The sequence below is a fragment of the Saimiri boliviensis genome, chromosome 8 (genome assembly GCF_048565385.1).
Source record: "Saimiri boliviensis isolate mSaiBol1 chromosome 8, mSaiBol1.pri, whole genome shotgun sequence".
Lineage (NCBI taxonomy): Eukaryota > Metazoa > Chordata > Mammalia > Primates > Cebidae > Saimiri > Saimiri boliviensis.
Genome location: NC_133456.1, coordinates 86,754,267 through 86,778,284, shown reverse-complemented (window position 1 = coordinate 86,778,284; position 24,018 = coordinate 86,754,267). Strand labels below are relative to the sequence as shown.

General features: G+C 41.0%; 1 protein-coding gene across 6 annotated transcripts in view; it reads left to right on the top strand.

Moving 5' to 3' along the window:
- The first annotated feature begins 3,299 nt into the window (after positions 1–3,299).
- The window catches only part of THUMPD3 (THUMP domain 3 tRNA guanosine methyltransferase), a 27,032-nt gene continuing 6,313 nt past the window's right edge, over positions 3,300–24,018 (top strand). For 2 of the 6 annotated variants that reach the window (XM_039478574.2, XM_074404854.1), the window contains exons 1-7: positions 3,310–3,404; positions 5,319–5,644; positions 6,903–6,980; positions 11,563–12,039; positions 15,660–15,790; positions 19,253–19,322; positions 23,046–23,161. In XM_039478574.2, the coding sequence (XP_039334508.2) occupies positions 5,393–5,644; positions 6,903–6,980; positions 11,563–12,039; positions 15,660–15,790; positions 19,253–19,322; positions 23,046–23,161 (1,124 nt within the window). In that variant the 5' untranslated portion in view covers positions 3,310–3,404; positions 5,319–5,392. Of the gene's footprint in view, positions 3,405–3,954; positions 4,053–4,812; positions 4,899–5,318; positions 5,645–6,902; positions 6,981–11,562; positions 12,040–15,659; positions 15,791–19,252; positions 19,323–23,045; positions 23,162–24,018 lie in introns of all 6 variants that reach the window. The other 4 variants (XM_074404855.1, XM_074404856.1, XM_039478575.2 and 1 more) reach the window with 4 other exon arrangements.

Below are 24,018 nucleotides of genomic sequence, written 5' to 3'. Positions count from 1 at the left end.
ACGAGCCAGGACACTGTGGGTGAAAACCAATGTATCATAATATCACAGTCCCCCATTCCTTTTTATGATCAATTAATATTCCACTGTATAGATATAACATACTTGCTTATCTTTTCATTAGCTGATGAACATTTGGGTTGTTTCTACGTTTTTGGCTAAATGAATAAGGCTGCTAGGCACATTTGTACACAAGTTGTTGTTTTTGTTGTTGTTTACAGATGGGAGCTCTCTCTGTTGCCCAGACTGGAGTACAATAGTGCAATCATAGTTCACAGAAGACTCGAACTTCTGGGCCCAAGCAATCCTCCCATGTCAGCCTCTTGAGTAGCTGGGACCACAGGTGATTGCCACCACACCCAGCTACTTTCTAAATTTTTTGTAGAGACAGGTCTCCCTATGTTGCCCAGGCTGGTCTCGAACTCTTGGGCTCAAGCAATCTTCCTGCCTCTGCCTCCCAAATTGCTGGAATTACAGGCAGGAGCCAGCAAGCCCAGTTTGTATACAAGTTTTTGTTTGAACACCTGTTTTCTGTCTTCTTGTATATAAAGCTAGTACAGATGTTCCTTGACTTACAGTGGGATTACATCCCAACAAACCCACTGTACAGAGAAAATACTGTAAGTTAAAAATGCATTATAACACATAAGCCCACTGTAAAGTCAAAAATTTTAAGTCAAAGTATCCGAAGTCAAAAACCATCTGTAGTAGAATTGCTGAGTAATATGTTCTACTTTTAATTTTTTGAGGAAAGGCTAAATTGTTTTCCAATGTAGGTATATTAGTCCATATTCACACTGCTGATAAAGACATACCCGACTGGGCAATTTGCAAAAGAAAGAGGTTTAATGGACTTACAGTTCCATGTGGCTAGGGAGGCCTCACAATCACGGCAGAAGGCAAAAAGCACTTCTTACATGGTGACGGCTAGAGAGAATGAGAGAGAAATGAAAGTGGAAACCCCTTATCAAATCATCAGATCTTGTGAGACTTATTCACTACCACAAGAACAGCATGCAGGGGAACCACCCCCATAATTCAATTATCTCCTACCAGGTCCCTCCCACAACAGGTGGAAATTATGGGAGTATAACTCAAGATGAGATTTGGATGAGGACACAGAGCCAAACCATATCAGGGGATATATCATTCTGCATTCTCATCAGAACACATAAGTGTTCAATTGCCCCATATACTCATTAGAAATTGGAACTGTTGATTTTCTATTTTGCACTTTTAGCCATTTTGATGAGTATCCCATTGTGATTAATTTGCAATTCCCTAAGGACTACTGATATTCAGCATCTTTTCATGTGCTTATTGACCATTTATCTATCTTTAGAGAAATATCTATTTGAGCCCTTTACATATTTTTTATTTTATTTTATTTTTGAGACAAGGTCTCATTCTGTCACCTGGGCTGGAGTGTGGTGGTGTGATCTTAACTCACTATAACCTCAACTTCCCTGGCTCAAGCTATTCTCCTGTCTCAGCCTCCCAAGTAGATGGGACTACAGGAGAGTGCCACCATGCCTAGCTAATTTTTATCTTTTTGTAGTGACAGAGTTTTGCCATGTTGCCAGGACTGGTCTCAAACTCCTGAGCTCAAGTGATCCACTCACCTTAGCCTTTCTTTCAAAGTGCTGGGACTATGGGCATGAGCCACCACCCCTAGCCCCTTTGCACATTTATAAATTGTGTTCTTTTTGGTTTTGTTTTGTTTTAAATTCAGTTTATCTTTTTGTTGTTGAGTTGTAAGCTTCCTTTTACAGTAAATTAACTTTTGTTGAGAAATAAACTCCACACCCCCAAACTGATTGAACAGGCCCTCTTTTGGCCAAGAGGACCCCAGAAAAACCTTGGAAGCTGAGTTCCTGGTCATGACAGGATGGTAGGTTGGACACACCACTTTATAACCCCTCCCTCTATAATCACCATTAGTTTTTATTTTCTAAGGGTTAAACAGAAACCAGCCCTTTTGGAAGATTCACTCCACCAGCCTGATACTGACCCTCCCGTTTGCAGTTTCAACAGAACAACTGACCAGCATTCCTTCCTGATAAGAGACCACCCACCATCCAGGGAGTGGTTCTGGCCAGTTTACATAGCACAGTGAGGGTTTTCACATCCCTTGTTTCACCTTTTGAAGTCTGAGGGCACAAAATTCCACCCCTGGATCATGCTATGGCCATCATTTTTTAAACATGGGATCCATGGAGAGGCATGAAGCTCAAATGCACATGCACAGGTTGCTCCTTTCATAAATATTAATGACCCCTTCTACGGTTTATTTAATATGTACATTTGGCTACTGTCCTTGGCATAAATCCTTCTTATTCTTCTGACCCTGGAAGTGCCAGTGTTTGGCTTCTGACTAAAGGCTAGGCTTCCCAGTTTGTCAGTATGGCTACCATACCCCGCCCCCCGCTTTTTTTTTTTTTTTTTTTTTTGTTTTGTTTTTGAGACGTTATCTCACTCCCAGACTAGAGTGCAGTGGCACGATCCTGGCTCCCTACAACCTCTGCCTCCAGGGTTCAAGCGGTTCTCCTGCCTCATCTTCTGAAGTAGCTGGGACTACAGGCGTGGGTCACCACATTCTGCTAATTTTTGTATTTTTAGTAGAGATGGGGTTTCACCATGTTGACCAGGCTGGTCTCAAACTCCTGACTTCAAGTGATCCACCCACCTCTGCCTCCCAAAGTGCTAGTATTACAGGCGTGAGCCACTGGGTCCGGGCAGATTCAATGCTTTATGAGAAACAAAGTTCGTCTGATTGGGCACAGTGGCTCATGCCTGTAATCCCATCACTTTGAGAGACCTAGACAGGAGGATTACCTGAACTCAGGAGTTTAAGGCCACCTTAGGCAACATAGTGAGAACCCCACTAATATTTAAAAAAAAATTTTTTTAAACTAAAAATATTAAGTAAACAGTGCTAAGATAGTGATGGCAATACAGAAATCAGGAACTAGTGGATGACATTTTGGCAAAGATATTTAACTGAGCTGGAGAGACTCACTTTCTCCAGCTTTAAAACAGAAATCAGCCTCTGCCAGTTCACAGGTGCTGGAACAAAACAGACTTGTTCCAAACGAGATGATGCATGTGAAGCGCTTACCCAGTGCTTGGCAACGGCCAGCACTCTCTAAATGTTAGCAAATACCACGATAGGGCACAAGGCCCTTGACTCTCCGCGTTCAGTTTGCAGAGGATCCTCAAGGCCAAGAGCACAGAGCTTCAGGCGCATGCTCCTTTCCTAACGACCTTGTGCGAGTGCCCGCCCCCTAGCGCGGAGCCACGGTGACCCGTAGCCTGACTTCCGCTTCCGGCGGCAGCTTCCGGCAGCGTGACCTGAGCGCGAGAGGCCAATGGAGTGCGGGAGCTGAAAGAGTCTTCGCAGACAGCCGGTAACTGGCGGCGGTTGGGAATGGCGGAGTGTGGCTCTTCTAGTGTTTCAGCTTGGGGAGAGAGGGGCGGCCTTCCTCTTGCAGCCGAGGCCGGAGGCGGGCGATACTTCAGCCCAGTATCGTGGCGGAGCCCATCTTGCTGCCCCTCCCAGGCCTTTACCCACTCCCTTTGATTCCCCGGGCTCGGTGGGTGTGAGTCGGGAGACGTGAGTTCTCTTCCATTCTACGCCTCTCATTGGCTGGCTCACCTTGAGCGGAATGCGTCCTTTATCTGACCTCAGCTACCTTTTTTAAAAGATGGAGATTGCATTCACAGTGATTGTGAGCTTCTTAACGGCGGGAACTGACTTAGTGTTAAACACTGTCGTGTGTCACTGGCACAGCACAAGGACAGTATAGGTATTCTATATCCACTTAAGTTATTTGGAGTCACAGATCCTTTGAAAATCTGGTTTGAGCTACGGATCCTCCACCTCCCTAATACTTCCTCCCCTGGCCCCCGCCCCAAACACAAATGCTTATGTATAGGAAGTTTGTTTTACTATTTCAGATTACTTCCAAGATCTCTTTCCTGATGCCCATCTGTGGGGATCCCAGAGGCCGGCAAGTAGATACAGTAGGCGTTTGAATATTTGTAATCATTAGATAGTAAGTGTTCAGTTAATCATTTTTATTTTTAATTATTATTATTTTTTTAGACCGGATCTCGCTGTGTCGCCCAGGCTGGAGCGTAAAGATAATGTTCACTGCAGCCTTGACCTCTGGGCACAAGTAATCCTCCCACATCAGCCTCCCAAGTAGCTGAAACTACAGGTGTTCACCACCATGCCCAGCTAATTTTTGTATTTTTGTTAGAAAGGAGATTTTGCCATGTTGCCCAGACTGGTCTCCAGTTCTTGGCCTGAAGTGATCAACTTGCCTCAGCTCCCCAAAGTGCTGGGATTACGGGCATGAATCACTGTGCTCAGCCCAGTTAATCATTTTTTAATGCATGAAATGCTGTCTACTTCACAGGAGGGAAGAAGATAGATATCCTATTAGTAAGTTTTAATTGTTGGCCTGGCCATGTGCTACTCTCACTTGTCTCCTGACAACTCTAGGAGAGAAGTTTACTTCTCATTTGGAGGCTTGGGAGAATTAATTTGCCATAAGTCATTCAACCTATATGGTAGAGGCAAGAATTCAAACCTGTGTCTATCTGAAACTCCAAAAGCCCCCCCCACCTTTTTTTTTTTTTTTTTTGAGGTGGAGTCTTGCTCTGTCGCCCAGGCTGGAGTGCAGTTGGACAGTCTGGGCTAGCTACAGTCACCGCCTCCTGGATTCAAGCAATTCTTCTCCCTCAGCCTCCCAAGTAGCTGGGATTACAGGCACCCCCACCATGCCCGGCTAATTTCTGTATTTTTCATAGAGACGGGGGTTTCACCGTGTTGCCCAGGCTGGTCTTGAACTCCTGACCTCAGGCGATCCAGCTGCCTCAAAGTGTCAGGATTACAGGCAAGAGCCACCAAACCCAGCCAAGCCCTATATTCTTAACTAACCATGTTCTTAATATCTAGATGCAGCAGTGTATTTGAATGTGATCTGCAGTCTGTATTGTAGTCGTGAAATGGCTTTTGTCAACATGGGTGACCCCAAAGCAAACAAACACTGCATGCTATGGAAATACTTTTCGTCTCTTTTTCTCCCATGGTATCTGTATTCCTTGTTTAATAGTAACATCATGTTTTACAACCTGCACTCTGTACCCATGTTATTCAGCCCTTTTTACTTTGGTGACTGCTTGTCAGGTGTATTGACCTTTTATGCCTATCAGTTGTGTTTTCTTGTTCTTCTTGACCTCCAGAGCCCATGTTTTTTATTATAACTGAAATATGAGATGACAATATTTGGACTTTATTTCTTTTTCTTTTAAAGGGACAGTACTGCTTTTAAAGGGACAGTACTGCTTTTAAAGGGACAGTGTTAGGAACCTCAGAAGCACAGCCAACATGTGTGACATTGAAGAAGCCACTAACCAACTCCTAGATGTGAACCTTCATGAGAACCAGAGGTCTGTACGAGTGACAGAAAGTGACCTCAGAAGTGAATCTGAGCTTCTAGTCACTATTGGAGCCACTGTACCTACTGGCTTTGAACAAACAGCTGCAGATGAAGTGAGAGAGAAACTTGGGTCGCCATGCAAAATCAGCAGAGACCGTGGCAAGATATATTTTGTCATTTCACTGGAAAGTCTGGCACAGGTTTGAATGGAGCAATATTTAAAATAGTTTTCTAAGTTGATCATTTTATGATTACTTTTCATTTTATAGACCCCTTTGGAATCCTTTCTGATTTTCATTGCTCTGCCCCAAATCAGGTGATTTTAAAGTATTACCACATTTTCTATTGAATACTGATTTGTAATTTTGACTGTAGTTTCAGTATCCCTTTTATGGAGTGCTTAGGACCAGAAATGTTTCAGATTTCAGATTTCTGGGGTGTGGGGGAGTTTTGGAGTATTGCCAGTTGAGCGTTTCTAATCTGAAAATCCGAAATACTGCATTGAGTATTTCCTTTGAGCATTGCGTTGGGGCTTTAAAGTTTCAGATTTTTAGATTTGGGATGCTCAGCCTGTAGTAGGATTGCTACGTTTTTAGAGGTGATCCTAGTATTTCTTGAGGATTGAGTTCACCAGAAAGAATACTGTTTAACTTAAGAATCTCTGAGTAGCACAGTATTTATTTACTTCAGCATCTAGCAGATGTTTAAACTTTGGTGATGAAACATAAAAGAGATTTTCCTTTTAATCTGCACAGAAAATTCTTGGCTCAGAAGTAATTATGACTCAAGGTAAAAAGCGAAGATCACCAAACTATAATCTTGTGATAAAGCTAAAATATATCTCATCGCCACAAAAGCAGCAAGAGGGCAGGGATTGTTGTCTGTTTTTTCTTTCCCACCAATATATCCCAAGCTCTTAGTGTCTGGCATATAGTAGGTACCCAGAAAATATCTGTGGGATGAATTGGTAAGCAAATAATTTCCATCCAATATTTTAGCCAATACCCTCAGCAGCTCTGTGAAGACAGACACTATTATTATCCTCATTAATCATTAGGCTTAGGACAAATAAATAATTTGACCGGGATCACTCAGCTGGAGTTCAAATCCCCTGCCTTTAACCATTGCAGCATACAGCGTACCGTAAAAAGCCATCGGGGAAATATGATAGAGCCTACTTGAGTGGCTTCACCTTTCCCTTCTCCCCCAAAAGACATGTTGCCCACAAAACACTTCAAGCTTCTCTCTTTCCATATACCATCTTTCCCTTTCTCTAGGGGAAAGCGGCTGATTGGTAACCAAAGAGATGAGAAACTAGGGAAATGGGACATTTAAAAAATAAAAAATATAGTTAGTAGCTGCATTAAAACTATTATTTCTAGTTAAAATACTTACTTATTGATAGCTTGTGCTGTTCAAAAGCTTTCTCAGAAATGTGTTTCTTTTTTTTTCTCCCAGGTTCATTGTCTGAGATCAGTCGATAACTTATTTGTGGTGGTTCAGGAGTTCCAAGATTACCAGTTCAAAAAAACAAAGGTGAGCTGTTCCAAACATGGTGGCTGATTTTTGGCTGTCTTCCCCAAAGAGATTATTTCCACTTTTCACAGTCTGAAAATTTAGCATTTGTAATAGAGAATACTAGGAGGCTTTTGCAGTAAAATCCAGAATTCTGCTCACACTCTATCCCAAAAGATATTTTTTAAAAAATTAGTATTGAAAACCATTGAAGTTTATGAGAAAGAAAACATTGTTTTACTTACGAAAGATATATAAAGCTTAGATTAGCTTTGCTCATACATATATATAGTTCCAAAATGGAATTGCCTACAGAACATGAACCAAAGAACCAGTGACAGTTTGTGTCTTCTACAAATAACACTTCCTCACCATCCTGATTTTGCTCTGCTTTCTTCTCTTTCTTCATTTTTTGAAATAACGCCAAAGTAATATCTAAATAGTCTTTCAGTTGTTAGGACAGCAGCTTTGTCTCCAATATGTATTTAGCGTCTGAATCCTAAATATTCAGCTGCTGCCTAAGCTGAAGGTTGAAAATAGATTGCAGCAAGGCTTTAGGTTTTTTCCACACTGCTTTTTGGTTAGGTTTCTAGAGTTAACTGCTTGCCTAAAAACATTTTTCTATCAGTTTTACCTATCTTAGAAATAATCTTTTTTAAAACAACTGTGATATGCTACCAGTTGTCTAACTTTTATTTATTGGCAACATGTTGACTTCCAAAACATTATTCAAAAACCAATCAAAGTGTATGAACCCACAGCCTAGAAAAAAATAAGACCAGACCTAAAAGAAGTCAGACTGAAGATAGATAAAAATTTTATTAACTAAAAATCTAACTTTTAAAAAAGTTTAAAGCATTCTAATGAGTTCTCTTATTTTTAAGTATTCAGGTAATAATCATGAATTTATTAGCCCCCACCCTCTTCTTTAAAAAAAATACTGAGACAGGGTCTCATTATGTTGCCCAGGCTGGTCTCAAACTTCTGGTCTCAAGTGATCCACCTAGGCCTCCTAGAGTGCTGGGATTACGGGTGTGAGCCATTGCACCTGGCCCCCGTACTCACCCAGCCACCCACCCCCCCCCCCTTTTTTTTTTTTTGAGACAGAGTCTTGCTCTGTTGCCCAGGCTGGAGTGCAATCTTGGCTCACTACCACCTCTGCCACCTGGGTTCAAGCGATTCTCCCGCCTCACCCTCCCCAGTAGCTGGAATCACAGGATCATGCCACCACACCTGGCCAATTTTTGCATTTTTAGTAGAGATGGGGTTTCAGCATGTTGGCCAGGCTGGTCTTGAACTCCTGACCTCGTGATCCATCCTTCTTGGCCTCCCAAAGTGCTGGGATTACAGGCCTGAGCCACCATGCCCAGCCTCCATTCCCCTTTTTAAAAGCGTGAACAAATCTGATTTATATTGTTTTTAAAAAACTGGTTAATACATGTATTTGGAGCAAACTTGTAAAGAGTAAAAGGATAAAGTGAAAAGTAAGTCTTTCTTCCTATATCCCCATGCTATGCAGGTCCCTCCCTGGAGGCAACAATTCCTACCAATTTCTTGGATATTCTTGTAGAGATATTTTACGAATAAATGTATTTTATTTACACAAATGAAAGCATAGCATACATACTGTTCTGTGCTGTGCTTTTTTCATATACAAGTTGAATATCCCTTAACTGAAATACCCGGGACCAAAAGTGCTTTGGATTTGTTTTGTTTTTTGAAATATTCTGGGCCTGGCGCAGTGGTCCACGCCTGTAATCCCAGCACTTTGGGAGGCCAAGGCGGGTAGATCACGAGGTCAGGAGTTTGAGAACAATGTGCAAGATGGTGAAACCCCGTCTCTACTAAAAATAGAAAAAATAGCCAGGCGTGGTGACAGGCATCTGTAATCCCAGCTACTTGGGAGGCTGAGGCAGGAGAGTTGCTTGAACCTGGAAGGCAGAGGTTGCAGTGAGCTGAGATCACGCCACTGCCCTCTAGCCTGAGCAACAGAGCAAGTATCTGTCTCAAAAAAAAAAAAAAAATTAAAATATTCTGAGGATGGAATTCACGTCTAAACACGATTCATTTATTTCATATATACCTTATACGTATAGCTTGAAGGTAATTTTATGTGATTTTTAAAATAATTTTATACGTGAAACAAAGTTTGTGTACACTGAACCATCAGAAAGCAAAGGTGCCACTATCAGCCACCTGTGTGGGATCATATTGGCACTCAAGTTTTAGGTTTTGGGTCTGGGACATTGAGATTAGGAATGCTCAATCTATGTGTTGGAGATCCCAGCAGTATCATTGCTGAAGTTGGCTGTGTATACTCCATTGTGTCTCTGTATCATAATTTAACCAGTCCAATTTTAGGACATGAGGTTTTTTTCACACTCTTTTGCTAGTACAGTGGTGCAACAAATATGCTATGTAAATTATTGTACGTATTCAAACTGTCATCTTTGTGTTTATCACATTGATATTTGCTGATAATGACAACTGTTTTAGTTTTGTCATGCTTATACTTTTTTTTTTTTTAGAGTCTCTCTCTGTCGCCCAGGCTGGAGTACAGTGGTGTGATCTCAGCTCACTGCAACCTCTGCCTCCTGGGTTCAAGCAATTCTCCTGCCTCAGCCTCCTGAATAGCTAGGATTACAGGCATGTGCCACCATGCCTGGCTAATTTTTGTATTTTTAGTAGAGACCAGGTATCACCATGCTTGCCAGGATGGTCTCGATCTCTTGACCTTGTGATCACCGACCTTGGTGTTCCAAAGTGCTGGTATTACTGGGAGTGAGCCATCATACCTGGCCTCATGCTCATACTTTTTGCTTTTTCTTATTTGAAAAGCCTCTACATTATAGCATCTTTACTTTTTTCATGTGCCTGTGTTTTCTTAATAGTTTGGAAGTGCTGTGTGTGTGTGTGCGTGTGTGCGCACTGTTACCTTTATAACTACAATTTGATATTACCTACCATATATGCACAGTATTTTTTGAATCCCTGCTAAGAGCAATGATGAAATTGGCATATTTATACTTTTTTCCTTCATTTTTAAAATTATTTTTTTTAGTGTTCACCCTTAAGCTTTTATTTTTTTTTTTTATTTTTTTTTTGAGACGGAGTTTCGCTCTTGTTACCCAGGCTGGACTGCAATGGCGCGATCTCGGCTCACCGCAACCTCTGCCTCCTGGGTTCAGGCAATTCTCCTGCCTCAGCCTCCTGAGCAGCTGGGATTACAGGCACGTGCCACCATGCCCAGCTAGTTTTTTTGTATTTTTAGTAGAGACGGGGTTTCACCATGTTGACCAGGATGGTCTCGATCTCTCGACCTTGTGATCCACCTGCCTCGGCCTCCCAAAGTGCTGGGATTACAGGCTTGAGCCACCTCGCCCGGCTATTTTTTTTTTTTTTTTGAGACAGAGTTTTGCTCTTGTTACCCAGGCTGGAGTGCAATGGCGCGATCTCGGCTCATCGCAACCTCCGCCTCCTGGGTTCAGGCAATTCTCCTGCCTCAGCCTCCTGAGTAGCTGGGATTACAGGCACGTGCCACCATGCCCAGCTAATTTTTTGTATTTTTAGTAGAGACGGGGTTTTACTATGTTGACCGGGATGGTCTCGATCTCTTGACCTCGTGATCCACCCACCTCGGCCTCCCAAAGTGCTGAGATTACAGGCTTGAGCCACCGCGCCCGGCCCTTAAGCTTTTAAATATATTTTATCAGCTTTAATTTCTATCTTTTTACCTCTGGGTATAAGAGATGAGAGTATCAGTAAGCCCGTTTATATGCCATGCCAGTTTGTAACATTCACCTTCTGTTTTATAGGTATATTATTTGTCCTTTTGTTATACTTTGTATCTGTTGAATGGCATGAATTCAGAAATGTTTGTCTTTCACCTTTATATTTAGCTGATAGTTTGGGTATAAAATTTGGAATTAGGCTTTCCTTTCTTAAGAATATTGTAGTCAGTGTTCATTCTCTTTTATAAAAGATTTATTTTTTTGAGACGGGATCTTGTTCTGCTGTCTAAGCTGGAGTGCAGTGGCATGATCATAGTTCATCGGAGCCTTGACCTCCCAGGCTCAAACAGTCCTCCCATCTCAGCTTCCTGAGTACCTGGGACTACAGCCATGTGCTACCATGCCCAGCTAATTTTTGTATTTTTTTGTAGAGACAGGACAGAGTTTTGCCATATTGCCCAATCTGTTCTCAAATTCCTGAGCTCAACTGATCCACCTGCTTCAGCCTCCTCAAGTGTTGGGATTACAGGCATGAGCCACTGTATGCATCTCAGACTCTTTTTTTTCTTGTCCTTATTTCCCAAACAATACAGTATAACAACTATTTACATAGCATTTACATTGTATCAGGTATTATAGATAAAATAGAAATGATTTAAAGTACTCTTGAGAGGATGTGTGTAGGTCATATGCAGATACTATACTATTTTATGTGAGGGACTTTTCAGCATTCTTGGGTTTTGGTGTTCTTAGGGTGGGTCCTGGAACCAGTGTTCCCCATGGATACCAACTGTCTATAGGCAAAAGTAGAAGTTTATTTGTTTGATTATGTGGTGAGAAATGAATGGATTTTTTTTCTCTATCCTTTATAGGAAGAAGTTCTAAAGGATTTTGAAGACTTGGCTGGAAAACTTCCATGGTCAAACCCCTTAAAAGTGTGGAAAATTAATGACAGTTTTAAAAAGAAAAAAGCAAAGCACAAAAAGATAAATCAGAAATCAAGTAAAGGGAAGATTAATAATGGACAAGAAGTCAAAATCGATCAGAGAAATGATAAAAAAGACTTCACTAGCCATGCTTTAGATTCTCATATCTTAGATTATTATGAAAATCCAGCCATCAGAGAGGAGGTATCAACATTAGTAGGTGATGATTTGGCATCTTGCAAAGATGAGACTGATGAAAGCTCAAAAGAAGAAACTGAACCTCAGGTGCTAAAGTTTAGAGTCACATGCAACAGGGCAGGAGATAAACATTGCTTTACTTCAAATGAGGCTGCAAGAGATTTTGGGGGTGCTGTTCAAGATTATTTTAAGTGGAAGGCCGACATGACCAACTTTGATGTGGAGGTAGGTGTAGGCTTTGACTATGATGATTGAAGAATGCCATCACAGATATGTAGGATTTTCAGACTAACCCAATTTTACGCTGAATTTAAATGAGGAAATAGTAGGGGGTAGTTAAGAAGAGCATAGGCTATGGAGACAGATTTAGATCCAAATTTTGACTCCACAACTGTGTAACTTCGGACTGCATAGTCTCTAAGTCTCTTTTTCAATGGAGCCAATAATAATATGTACCTTTAAGGTCCTGAAGGATAAATGAGGTACATTTAAAATATTTCATACAATACCTTGCATACACTAAGTGTTCTGTAGATGGAAGCTATCAAAGTTGAGTTGTCTGTTTTCTTTCTTTTTTTTTTGAGACAGAGTTTTGCTCTGTCACCCACTGAGTGCGGTGGTATGATAGCTCACTGCAGCCTCCACCTCCCTGGTTCAAGTGATTCTCGTGCTCAGCCTCCTGTGTAGCTGGGACTATAGGCACATGCCACCATGCCTAGCTAATTTTTGTATTTTTTGGTAGAGACATGGTTTCACTATGTTGGCCAGGCTGCTCTTGAACTCCTGAAGTGATCTGCCTGCCTTGGCCTCCCAAAGTGCTGGGATTACATACATGAGCCACCACACCTGGCCTGACCTGATTTTGTTGTTGTTTTGTTTTGTTTTGTTTTTGAGATAGAGTCTCGCTCTGTTGCCCAGACTGGAGAGCAATGGTACACCCTCCACTCACTGCAACCTCTGTCTCCCAGGTTCAAGCAATTCTCCTGCTGCAGCCTCCTGAGTAGCTGGGATTACAGGTGCCCACCACCATGCCTGGCTAGTTTTTGTATGTTTTAGTAGAGACCAGGTTTCACATACTGGCCAGGTTGGTTTTGAACTCATGACCTCAGGTGATCTGCCTGCCTCAGTCTCCCAAAGTGCTGGAATTACAGGCATGAGCCACTGTGTCCGGCCCTGATTTCTAATAGGGTACTTTTTTACGATATTATGTGGACTTTCATATTATAAAATTCAACCAGAACCAAAAAGTTATTTTGTTTTTGTGTGTCTTGTTTGCAGAACTTTGCTACTGAAAAAATAAAATAAGGCTGGGCACAGTGGCTCATGCCAGTAATCCTAGAACTTTGGGAGGCTGAGGTGGGTGGATCACTTCAAGTCAGGAGTTGGAGACCAGCCTGGCCAACATGGCAAAACCCCATCTCTACTAAAAATACAAAAATTGGCTGGGTATAGTGGCATGGTCCTGTGGTCCCAGCTACTGGGGAGGCTGAGGCAGGAGAATCACTTGAACCAGTGAGGTGGAAGTTGTAGTGAGCCAAGATCATGCCACTACACTCCAGCCTGGGTAACAGAGCAAGATTCTATTTTTTTTTTTTTTTTTTTTTTTGAGACGGAGTTTCGCGCTTGTTACCCAGGCTGGAGTGCAATGGCGCGATCTCGGCTCACCGCAACCTCCGCCTCCTGGGTTCAGGCAATTCTCCTGCCTCAGCCTCCTGAGTAGCTGGGATTACAGGCACGTGCCACCATGCCCAGTTAATTTTTTGTATTTTTAGTAGAGACGGGGTTTCACCATGTTGACCAGAATGGTCTCGATCTCTCGACCTCGTGATCCACCCGCCTCGGCCTCCCAAAGTGCTGGGATTACAGGCTTGAGCCACCGCACCTGGCCAACAGAGCAAGATTCTCTCAAAAAAAAAAGAAGTACATTTTTTAAACAAACACTGACCTTCTCAAATCAGGACATCATAGCTAACACTCATCCTAGAGTTAGGGAGAGTCAGCTGTCCTCTTTCTTAAATTCTGCTAGATTTCCAAAGCCAGATACCTCATTTTAGCATTTTTACTTTCCTTGGTCTGAATCCTTTACCTAGGTGATTGGCATGTAAGCCATAGGAATTAGAGTCTTGAAGTCATCTCTGACAGCTTAAAATGTCTCTAGCAGCTGATGTATTTACCAAGGAGCCAATTTCTATTGCTTTTGGGACACTTGAATCTGGGGCAAGTCACTGATTCTTTCTAACTTTTTTGTGCATGTCAAATCAGAAGAATAATTCCCCATTCTTTTTTTCCTCATACCCTGCCATGAAAATGAGTAGGTGGCTCACACCTGTAATCCCAGCACTTTGGGAAGCCGAGGCAGACAGATCGCTTGAACGCAAGAGTTCAAAACCAGCCTGGGCAAAATAGACCCTGTCTCTACTAAAAATAAAACAAATTTTTTAAAACAGAAAATGAATAGGTTAATTAAAACAGTGATATCTAAAAGTTAGTAAAGTAGTAAGGTGATTCCGAGGACAATTTCTGGAGCCATGCTGCATAGGTTTAAATCCCAGAGGAGGCCGGGTGTGGTGATGCCTGTAATCTTAGCACTATGGGAAGTCAACGTTGGAGGACTGCTTGAGGCCAGGAGTTCAAGACCAGCCTAGGGAGACCCTGTCTCTACAAAAAAATTTAAAATAATAGGTGAGTATGGTGACACATGCCTGTAGTCCCAGCTACTTGGGAGGCTGACTTGGGAAGATTGAGCACAGGAGGTCCAGGTCACAGTGAGCTGTGATTGTGCCACTACACTCCACGTGGGTGACAGAGTGAAACCCTGTCTCAAAAAAAAAAAAAGTGAATTCCAGAGGAGCCGTCTTTGTGCCTCAGTATTCTCATTTATTAGGGGAATAATACCTAGCTTAGGGGATATGAATATGAGATGAGGCCATGTATGTAAAGTTTGTAAAACAATGCTTTACATTACAAAGTGCTGTATGAGTGTCTGCTGTGCTTCTGCTGTTAAGCTCATGATGAGGAAATATTTTGGTGAAAAATTGGGGATCATTTTAGTTTAGTTCACTTTTGAGGCAGGATCTCACTGTGTCACCCAAACTGGAGTGCAGTGGTGCAATCATGGCTCACTGCAGCCTTGACCTCCCAGGCACAACTATCCTCCCACCTCAGCCTCCCGAGTAGCTGGGACTACAGGCACGTGCCACTGCACTCAGTGTAGTAAGACTTTTTATTTGAGACTCTGCCAATTTTGAAAACTTTTTTTGAGATATACTTTGCATAAAATGTACAGATCTTCAGTGTACAGCTCAGCAAGTTTTTACTTAAATACACAATGTGTAACCATCCAGATAAAGATATAAAATATTTCCAGTACCTCAGGAGCTCCCCTTGCCCTTTCCCAATAAGTACCCGCTCAAGGCAATCAATCACTAATCTGACTGCTACCATCATAAATTAGTTTTGCCAGTTTTTGAACTTCATATAGATGAAATCATATAGTATATACTTTGTTTCATTTTAATATCTATTTTCTTTTAACTCACTGTGTTTATCAGTTGGCTACAACAAGATTTCACCCCAATTTTTATAACACAAACATAGTTTGAAGGCTTACAGGTTTTTAATAAGTATTTCTTTAAATGTCTAACTTTTTAGACAGTTCTGGGCTGTGGTATGCTTTGCTGATCAGGTGTCCACACTGTTTGGCATCAATATGGCGACCTCCCAGGAGTGAGGGACCACCAGGTTGCCTAAGAAGGGGTGAAATGGCCCAGGTCAGAAAAAGTCTTACTACTAAATGCAGTTTGAACAATCCTAAAACTACTTTCTCTTGTTCCACTTTACTATAGGTTCTTTTGAACATCCATGATAATGAAGTCATTGTGGGGATTGCATTGACTGAAGAGAGTCTCCACCGAAGAAATATCACACATTTTGGACCTACAACTCTTAGATCAACTCTTGCCTATGGGATGCTCAGGTAAGAAAATAGTGTGCTGTCAGCTTAAAGTGGCACGTTGGTTTGAATTTTCCCTTCAAAACACTGATTTGTGTATATGTGTTTGAGGTACTATGTTGGAATGCAGTGGATCGAGAATAGGATGGAAAGCTAATGATCTATTTCTTTCCTTTCTATCTAGTATTGACTCCTTGTGGCCTGAAAATACTGCTTAATAGGTATCTCAGTTTTCTTTATTGTATTTATTTTTTTTAGACAAAGTCTCGTTCTGTCGCCCAAGCTGGAGTGCAGTGGTGTGATCTCGGTTCACTGTAACCTCTGCCTCCCAGGTTGAAGCAGTTCTCCTGTCTCAGCCGAGTAGCTGGGATTACAGGCAACTGTCACCATACCCAGATAATTTTTGTATTTTTTTTTCTTTTTCTTTTTTTCTTTTTTTTTTTTTTTTTTTTTTTGAGACAGAGTCTCACTCCATCACCAGGCGCCAGACTGGAGTGCAGTGGCGTGATCTCAGCTCACTGCAACCTCCACCTCCCGGGTTCAAGCAATTCTCCTGCCTCAGCCTCTTAAGTAGCTCAGATTACAGGCTTGCACCACCATGCCTAGCTAATTTTTGTATTTTTAGTAGAGATGGGATTTCACCATGTGGGCCAGGATGGTCTCGATCTCTTGACCTCATGATCTGCCCGCCTCAGCCTCCCAAAGTGCTGGGATTACAGGCGTGAGCCACCATGTCCGGCCCATATTTTTTAATAGAGATGATGTTTCACCATGTTGGTGAGGCGGGTCTCAAATACCTGACCTCAGGTGACCCACCTGCCTCCACCTCCCAAAGTGTTGGGATTACAAGCGTGAGCCACCTCGCCAGCCAGTTTTCTTGATTTTAAAATGAGAGTGATAGTTTTTATCTACCTCTTGAATGGGGTTACCACATTTCTGTTTAGCAAGGATATGCATGTTAAGAGATAGAGCAAATTTTGCTTTTCATTTCTGTGCAGTGAAAAAGATGAAAGCAGAGTTTTTTGTGTGTAATGTGTAAATGAACAGAAAGAGCTTTTACTTACATTTTTAAGCTTTATACTCACAGCAACCCAGGAATCGTCCTAGAATTTTTCACTTTTCAGAGTGCAAGACCTGTCTTTCCTTCTTCTTTACCCTTCTGTCTTTTATTGGGTGCTTCTTTTCACCACTTGAAAATGTTTATTTTCTCTAAGCTTCTGTTTTCCAGATGGTAAAATGGGTTTCATGTGAGACTTAAAGGATTATTAGTGAGGATTAAGTGCTGAAGCATATACAAAATACATATTATATACAGTTTCTGGTATGTCCTGGTATTTAAGTCCAGTAATGCATCACTTCCCAGGGATATGTTCTGAAAATGTGTCATTGTGCAATTTCATCATTGTGTGAACATCATGGATTGTACTTATACCGATCTAGATGGTATAGCCTACTGTACACCTTGGCTATATGGTATCTCCTATTGCTCCTAGGCTTCAAATCTGTAAAGCATGTTACTGTACTGAATATTGTAGTCAGTTGCAGGGCTGTGGTAGGTATTGGTGTATCTAAACGTAGAAGGGGTAAGGTAAAAATATGATATAATTACTGCATTTATATATTTGGTCCATTGTTGATTGGAAGATTGTTATGCAGCGCATGACTGTATTCCTTCTCTTCTAATCTTTTATCTTCCTAACATATTAATTCAATGATAGTAATAGAAAATTGGACCCATTTGATAAAGGAAAATCTTCAAATCCTTCTAATCTTCATTAGTTTAACAAATAACGTATTATCTACTGCTAAGCATATGGTAGAAACCAGGGATACGGAGAGGAAGCTATTTTAGGTACAAATGTTAAAAACCTAAGTACTCAAGTTTCAGATAGAAAAGTGATGATCGTGCCAGAGCGGGGCTTATTGGAAAGATAAAGAGAAATCTTGGAGATTCCACAGAAAAACTGAATGTTGGTTCTCAAGTAGGGTAGGAACCATATCTTGGAAAACCACCAGAAATGTAAGCAGTCATTTTTATCACCCTTAGAGCCTGTGGACTCTTGTCTCTTCTCATCTATATGCTGTCTCATTTGAATTTATGTATTTCCAATGACTAGAGTTTTTAGCTCTTTGTTCTAAATTCCTGGAAGAGAGCATCTGATTGACATTGTTTTGGTCAGGTGTTCACCCCTTACTCATCAGGAATGGCTTGGAGTACAGGGTGTTTAACCCCTCAAGAAGGTTGCCAAGGATTCTGTTGCCATGTGTTGAAAAGTAGGAACAAGGAGATAGAACAGGACCAATATTACAGTAAGAGCCCACTGTTAACCCCCAAGAATCTAACTTGTGTGGGAGAGAAATAATTATCATACATGTGTAAGTCCCACACCAGCACATGAAAAGATTAGAAGAATAAGAGAAGGGAAGAAACCTACTGACCTGTTTCAGGATGGGATGCTTCATAAAGAGGGTAACACTTAAACCACTAACAATAATGCCTCTAATCTTGAGTCTGCTACCTACTGGTTTTGTGTCCCTGGGCAGGTAACTTCATGTTTCCTTGCATCAGCTTATTAAAATGAGAATGATGATAATTATCTAACAGAGTCTTACTGAGGATTCGGTGAAATAATACATGAAAGAGCTTCAAGTCCATGCCTGGCAAATACTAAGTGCTCAAAGCATTTTTTTTTTTTTCCTTTTTTCATTACCTGGTTCCACAGAGCAAATACTTGTTGCCAGTATCCTTATATTGATGCATATTTTACCTGAGACATTTTTAAGTATTTTTAATGCAATACAGGTTTCTGTTGAAACAACACTATTGTCTTAATACGGTATGAGAGAGAGAGAGTGAGGGGGTGTGTGTGTGTGTGTGTGTGTGTAAGTGTGTAAGATGTCTGCAGACTAAATTTCATCTGAAAGTGAAATGGGATTTTGGAAGATAGTCAAAGGAGATCTGGTTATATGTAATGATTTTTTTTCCAAAGTAATAGAATATGCAGTCAACATATCATTACAAATTGATTTTGTTGTTGTTGTTGTTGTTGTTGTTGTTGTTGTTGAGATGGAATCTTACTCTGTCACCTAGGCTGATCTTGCATGATCTTGGCTCACTGCAACCCCTGCCTCCTGGGTTCAAGCAATTCTCACGTCTCAGCCTCCCAAGTAGCTGAGATTACAGGTGCCTGCCACCATGCCCAGCTAATTTTTTTGTATTTTTAATGGAGATGGGATTTCACCATGTTGGCCAGGCTGGTCTGGAACTTCTGACCTCAGGTGATCTGCCTGCCTCAGCCTCCCAAAGTGCTGGGATTACCAGCGTGAGCCACCACACCTAGCCACAAATTGATTTTTAAAATATTTGTAGATTGGTGTTACTTCATGCTAGTGTGATAGGTCCTCAATCTTACAGCTTCAGGAATCATTAGTATAAAGCCTCAGCTTTTGGTTGAGTGTTCACATAGGCTGTTTTCTTTTCTCTAGGCTCTGTGATCCTCTGCCTTATGATATAATAGTCGATCCAATGTGTGGAACAGGGGCAATACCAATAGAGGTAATTATATTTCTTTAGCCTTTAGGTAAGAGTGATACATCCCAAATATTCCAGACCTAATCGGCAAATTAGACATAATGAAATCTCCATGGTTGGATCAGTGGACCCAAGAGTTTTAAAATAATTAACAATAGAAAAGTAGGAACTTTTTTGTAAAGAATGTAGCAACTTATTTCAAATAGCCAAGTGCCACTGGACTAGATAGATTGTTGGTGATATCTATTCACTAGATTACAGAGGAAGCTGAGAATTAGAAACTGGTATGAGTCCTCTGTGTAACAGACAAGCTGGTAGACTTGAATGGGATATAATTGAAGGCATAAGCATAAACTTGAGGAAGGTAATTTTCCTCTCTGTAACCCACTTAAGTTCCTAGAGGGAATAAATATAGTTGTAAAAAGGGGAAACTTATGAACATTGCTTGGATTTTTTAGGAAGCCTGACAAGCTTACTACCAAATGCTTTTAAATAGTTTTCAAAATTACTGTGATATTAAGAGGGCTCATAAAAACTGTGTAAAGCAAAGCAAGAAATGGAAAGGCATTTTCTAAATGGATAATATTTCACAGTAGAGTCCCCTTGAATAATCAGTATCATCTGTATGTGTTTAAACAATTTAGAAAAGAGAGCTCCCAGTAAAATCACTGAAATTTTAGTAAAACGTAGTTGTTCTTCCATATAGTATACTGAAAGCCAATTGGAATAAGCTGCAGGGAGATACTGCAGATTATATGATTGGGTAGGAACTGGACAGATGAGCAAGCCCACAAGGGGAGAAATAATTTAAACTGTAATTAGAAAATGATATCTGTGTTCTGGGAGTTAAAATCCAAGAATGAAATCATAGAAGTCTACCTGATGACTGTGTTCTCTGAGAGCTAGAGAAATTACTGTGGCTAAAGAGACTGCACAGTGAAAACCCAGCTGTGGCTAAGAAGGATTCTGGGAACAAAACAGTGTTGTTTTCTAGTATGAAATCATGATATGTATATGAAATAGCAGGTAAGGTCTCAACATGTCAAGAAATACATAACAGAACTCTGAATAAAAACAAAGGCCGAAAACAATTAAAAGATGAAGATGGACCATTTCCATGTGAGAGTACACATGCAGATGTCAGTGTATAAAAACCTAAGCTGATATATGATCAAATGAATAAAATTATGAAGAAATTGACAAGATATATATAAAGATTTGTTCACCAGAGTATAAAATACTTGATCTAGAATACTTTATCTTTCCAATGCTGAAAATCCAAATAGGTTTAAGAGAAAAAAAAAGGAATGTTGGGGAATCAGAATCACTGAGAGGCTTCCTCAAACCCTAGGTCCCCTCTAGATCCCCACCCACCTGAAATTCTGGCATACTTTGGCTTCCCTTTTGTTTGAAGTCATTGTAGGATTGTAGACAGGAGTATGTCATCACATACTTCTAGTGTCTGGGCAAAAGAAAACTTATGAAGCATTATATTCATGGATGAGAAGTATGTTACTGTTCACAAAGGAAGAGGTGTTTTCTACTTATCCCTAAGTAGAGGCAAGCCTTTCTCTGCTTTCATGTAAGAAACCTTCTGTCAATCTGCATAGAATGTTGTTCAGGCCTAGGGTCACATGTCACCACATTGCACAAATGATATATGACAGCTTGGTATTTATGTTCTGCTGACAGGTTTTTTTATTTAATGTTACAAAATCCTTCCAGGGATATGGTGGTTACTATTCAAAAGCTTATCATACAAAGGAAATTGCATTATTATTATTATTATTATTATTATTATTATTATATAGTAGTTATTATTATATAGGGTTCTGTGAGCCCCTCCATGTTGGTGCAAAGACAAGAAACTAGAAATAAAAGACAGACACAGAGATAGAGAAAAGAAAGTTTGAGCTCAGGGGTCCGCTGCCAACCAAAGCGCAGAGACCTGCAGTGGCACCGAGTGCCTGGACACTGACTTTTATTGAGTACAAAGCAGTGGGCAAGGAAGGTAGGGTGAGGTAATGGTGGTCGGTGATAGGGTCAGGTCAATCACGTGAAAGTATTAGGGGACCCAATACTTTCAAGTAGCCAAGGCAAGGAAAAAACCTAATGCATCAGCATTCTTCGCATATTTGTTAAAAATGTCAAGGACATTAATTCTTATCTTCTGAGAAAAAGAAAAACCAGGTTCAGAAGCAGGGTGTGAGAGTAGACACGGAATGTGACCACTGAAGCATAGCATCACATAGAGAGAGTTAAGCCCCCGGAAGTCTATGGGCTTCCCTGAGAGCTCAGGCCTTACCACGAGCTTGGAGAAGCAGAGTTTTCTTTAAACTTCCCCAGGAAGGAGATGTCTTGATCATTTTGGACATCTCCTTCCCTAGCTAGCTAAACAGCGGGTGCTTTCACAGTGCAGGCGCTGCTGCACAGCTAAGGCACCCTCCAGCAGCCCTTACGCAGGCGTGACAGAGGGCTTAGAGCATCTTGCCGTAGGATCACTTTGTTCACAATGTCACATCAGTTCCGTGCTTCATAACCCCACAGTCATTAGTAAAATTAAAGGTTATATTGAATATATATCTTTATGATTATAAGTTAGTTAACTATAAGATTTATGATTATATAAAGGGATAACTATGTGCCTACATTTCTAATTCTTTACCAAATCATTATTTATATGGGAACAGGCTGAGGCAGGCGTCCCCAAACTACAGCCCGGGGCCGCATGCGGCCCCCCGCCACACTTCAGGAAGGGGCACCTCTTTCATTGGTGGTCAGTGAGAGGAACACAGTATGTGGCGGCCCTCCAACGGTCTGAGGGACAGTGAACTGGCCCCCTGTGTAAAAAGTTTGGGGACGCCTGGGCTGAGGTTTCAGATCCTTGCCAGGGCACTTGGGGTTTTCCCCTACAATTATTACATTTTTGAGATAGGGTCTCACTCTGTTGACCATTACAGTGGTGTGATCTCAGCTCCCTGCAACCTCTGCCTCCCTGGCTGAGGCCATCCTCCCACTTCAGCCTCTTGAGTACCTGAGATTTGGGTGCACACCAGTATACCCAGCTGATTTTTGTGTTTTTGTAGATATGGGGTTTTGCCATGTTCCCAGGATGGTTTTGAATTCCTGGGCTTAAGAAATCCTCCTGCCTTGGCCTCCCCAAAGTGCTGGGATTTCAGGTGTAATTCAGGATTTCACTATGCCCAGCGGAAATTGCAATTCTCAAATGTATCAGATTATGTACACTCCCACAACCACAAAAGAGTATAGGTTTGGTCAGTTTGATTTGGTTAATATTTTCAAACCACATTTACTTAAAATTTATTTAGGATTTATTTAGTGTGCCAGACACTGCTGGATGAGGAACTGAATAAAATATTAGAACTTACTTCAGAGAGTTTCCAGATTAGTTGGGAGGCACAGAGGGGAAGAAATAATTAAAAGTAGAACAAGTACAGTGGCAGAGGTACTTACATACAAAGTGCTTTTGGGAGTGGCACACGAGAGAGCTTGGAGTGTTGAGGTTGATGAGAGGGCATGACATTTGAGCTGGGTCTTAAGAGATGGGTAGAGGTTCTGCAAGCAGTGAAAGAATAAGAGGGCATTTTCAGCCAGGGAAATAGCACAGTTGACAACATGCAGTGTTTTACCACTCTAGAAAAGCACGGGATTGCCTTTTGTTTGTTGACAATTTAAATAATCATATTTTACAGTTTACTACTTTTAACACATTCTCTTATCTTTTAGGGGGCTACTGAATGGTCTGACTGTTTCCACATTGCTGGTGATAATAACCCACTGGCAGTGAATAGGGCAGCAAATAACATCGCATCTTTATTGACCAAGAGCCAAATTAAAGAAGGGTAAAAAAAAGATTTCATAGCATCTTTTTGACTGAGAGAATCACTTTTTACATTGACTTTATGAAGTAATACCCCCAGTGCATTGTGACATCATTGAAACCCAAATGAATAAACTGTGAGACTCCGTTTACATTTTTAAAGTTTATTGAAAATAATTTATATTTTAAAAACATTAATTATAATTTCCCCACCATATGCAGCTTTTCATATGTCTTAATATGTCTTTTCCCCCACATATTGGAAGAATATTCTGTAGATTCATTTTAATTTCACAACATTTTAAACTTTATATTTTTACATAGTCTTCTTTTTTGCTGTGGGGACAGGGTCTCATTTTGTCACCCAGGCTAGAGTGCAGTGGCATGATCATGGCTCACTATAGTCTCAACCTACTGGGCTCAAGCAATCCTCCTCCCTCAACCTCCCTAGTAGCTAGGAATACAGGCAAGTGCTACCATGCCCAGCTAATTTTTTAAACTCTGTAGAGATGGGGTTCTTGCTGTTTTGTCCAGGCTGATGTCAAACTCCTGGCCTCAAGAGATCCTCCCAGTCTTCCAAAATGCTGGGATTAGAGGCATGAGTCACCACACCCAGACCGCAGTCTTTTTAAGTCACTATATAAATTCCATCATATAGAAATGCTACCGTTTATATAGCCTCTTCTCTATTTTTGTTACTTTCTATAGTTATATTTCTCTCTGATCTAATTTCTTAGGACAGTGCTTTTCAAACATTAGTGTACATGTGAATCACCTGGGGGTACTGTTAACACAGATCTCATTCAGTGGTTTGGGATTGGACCCAAGAGTCTGCATCTTCCAGGAAACTGCTTTGAATTTTCTTAAATACTAATTTAT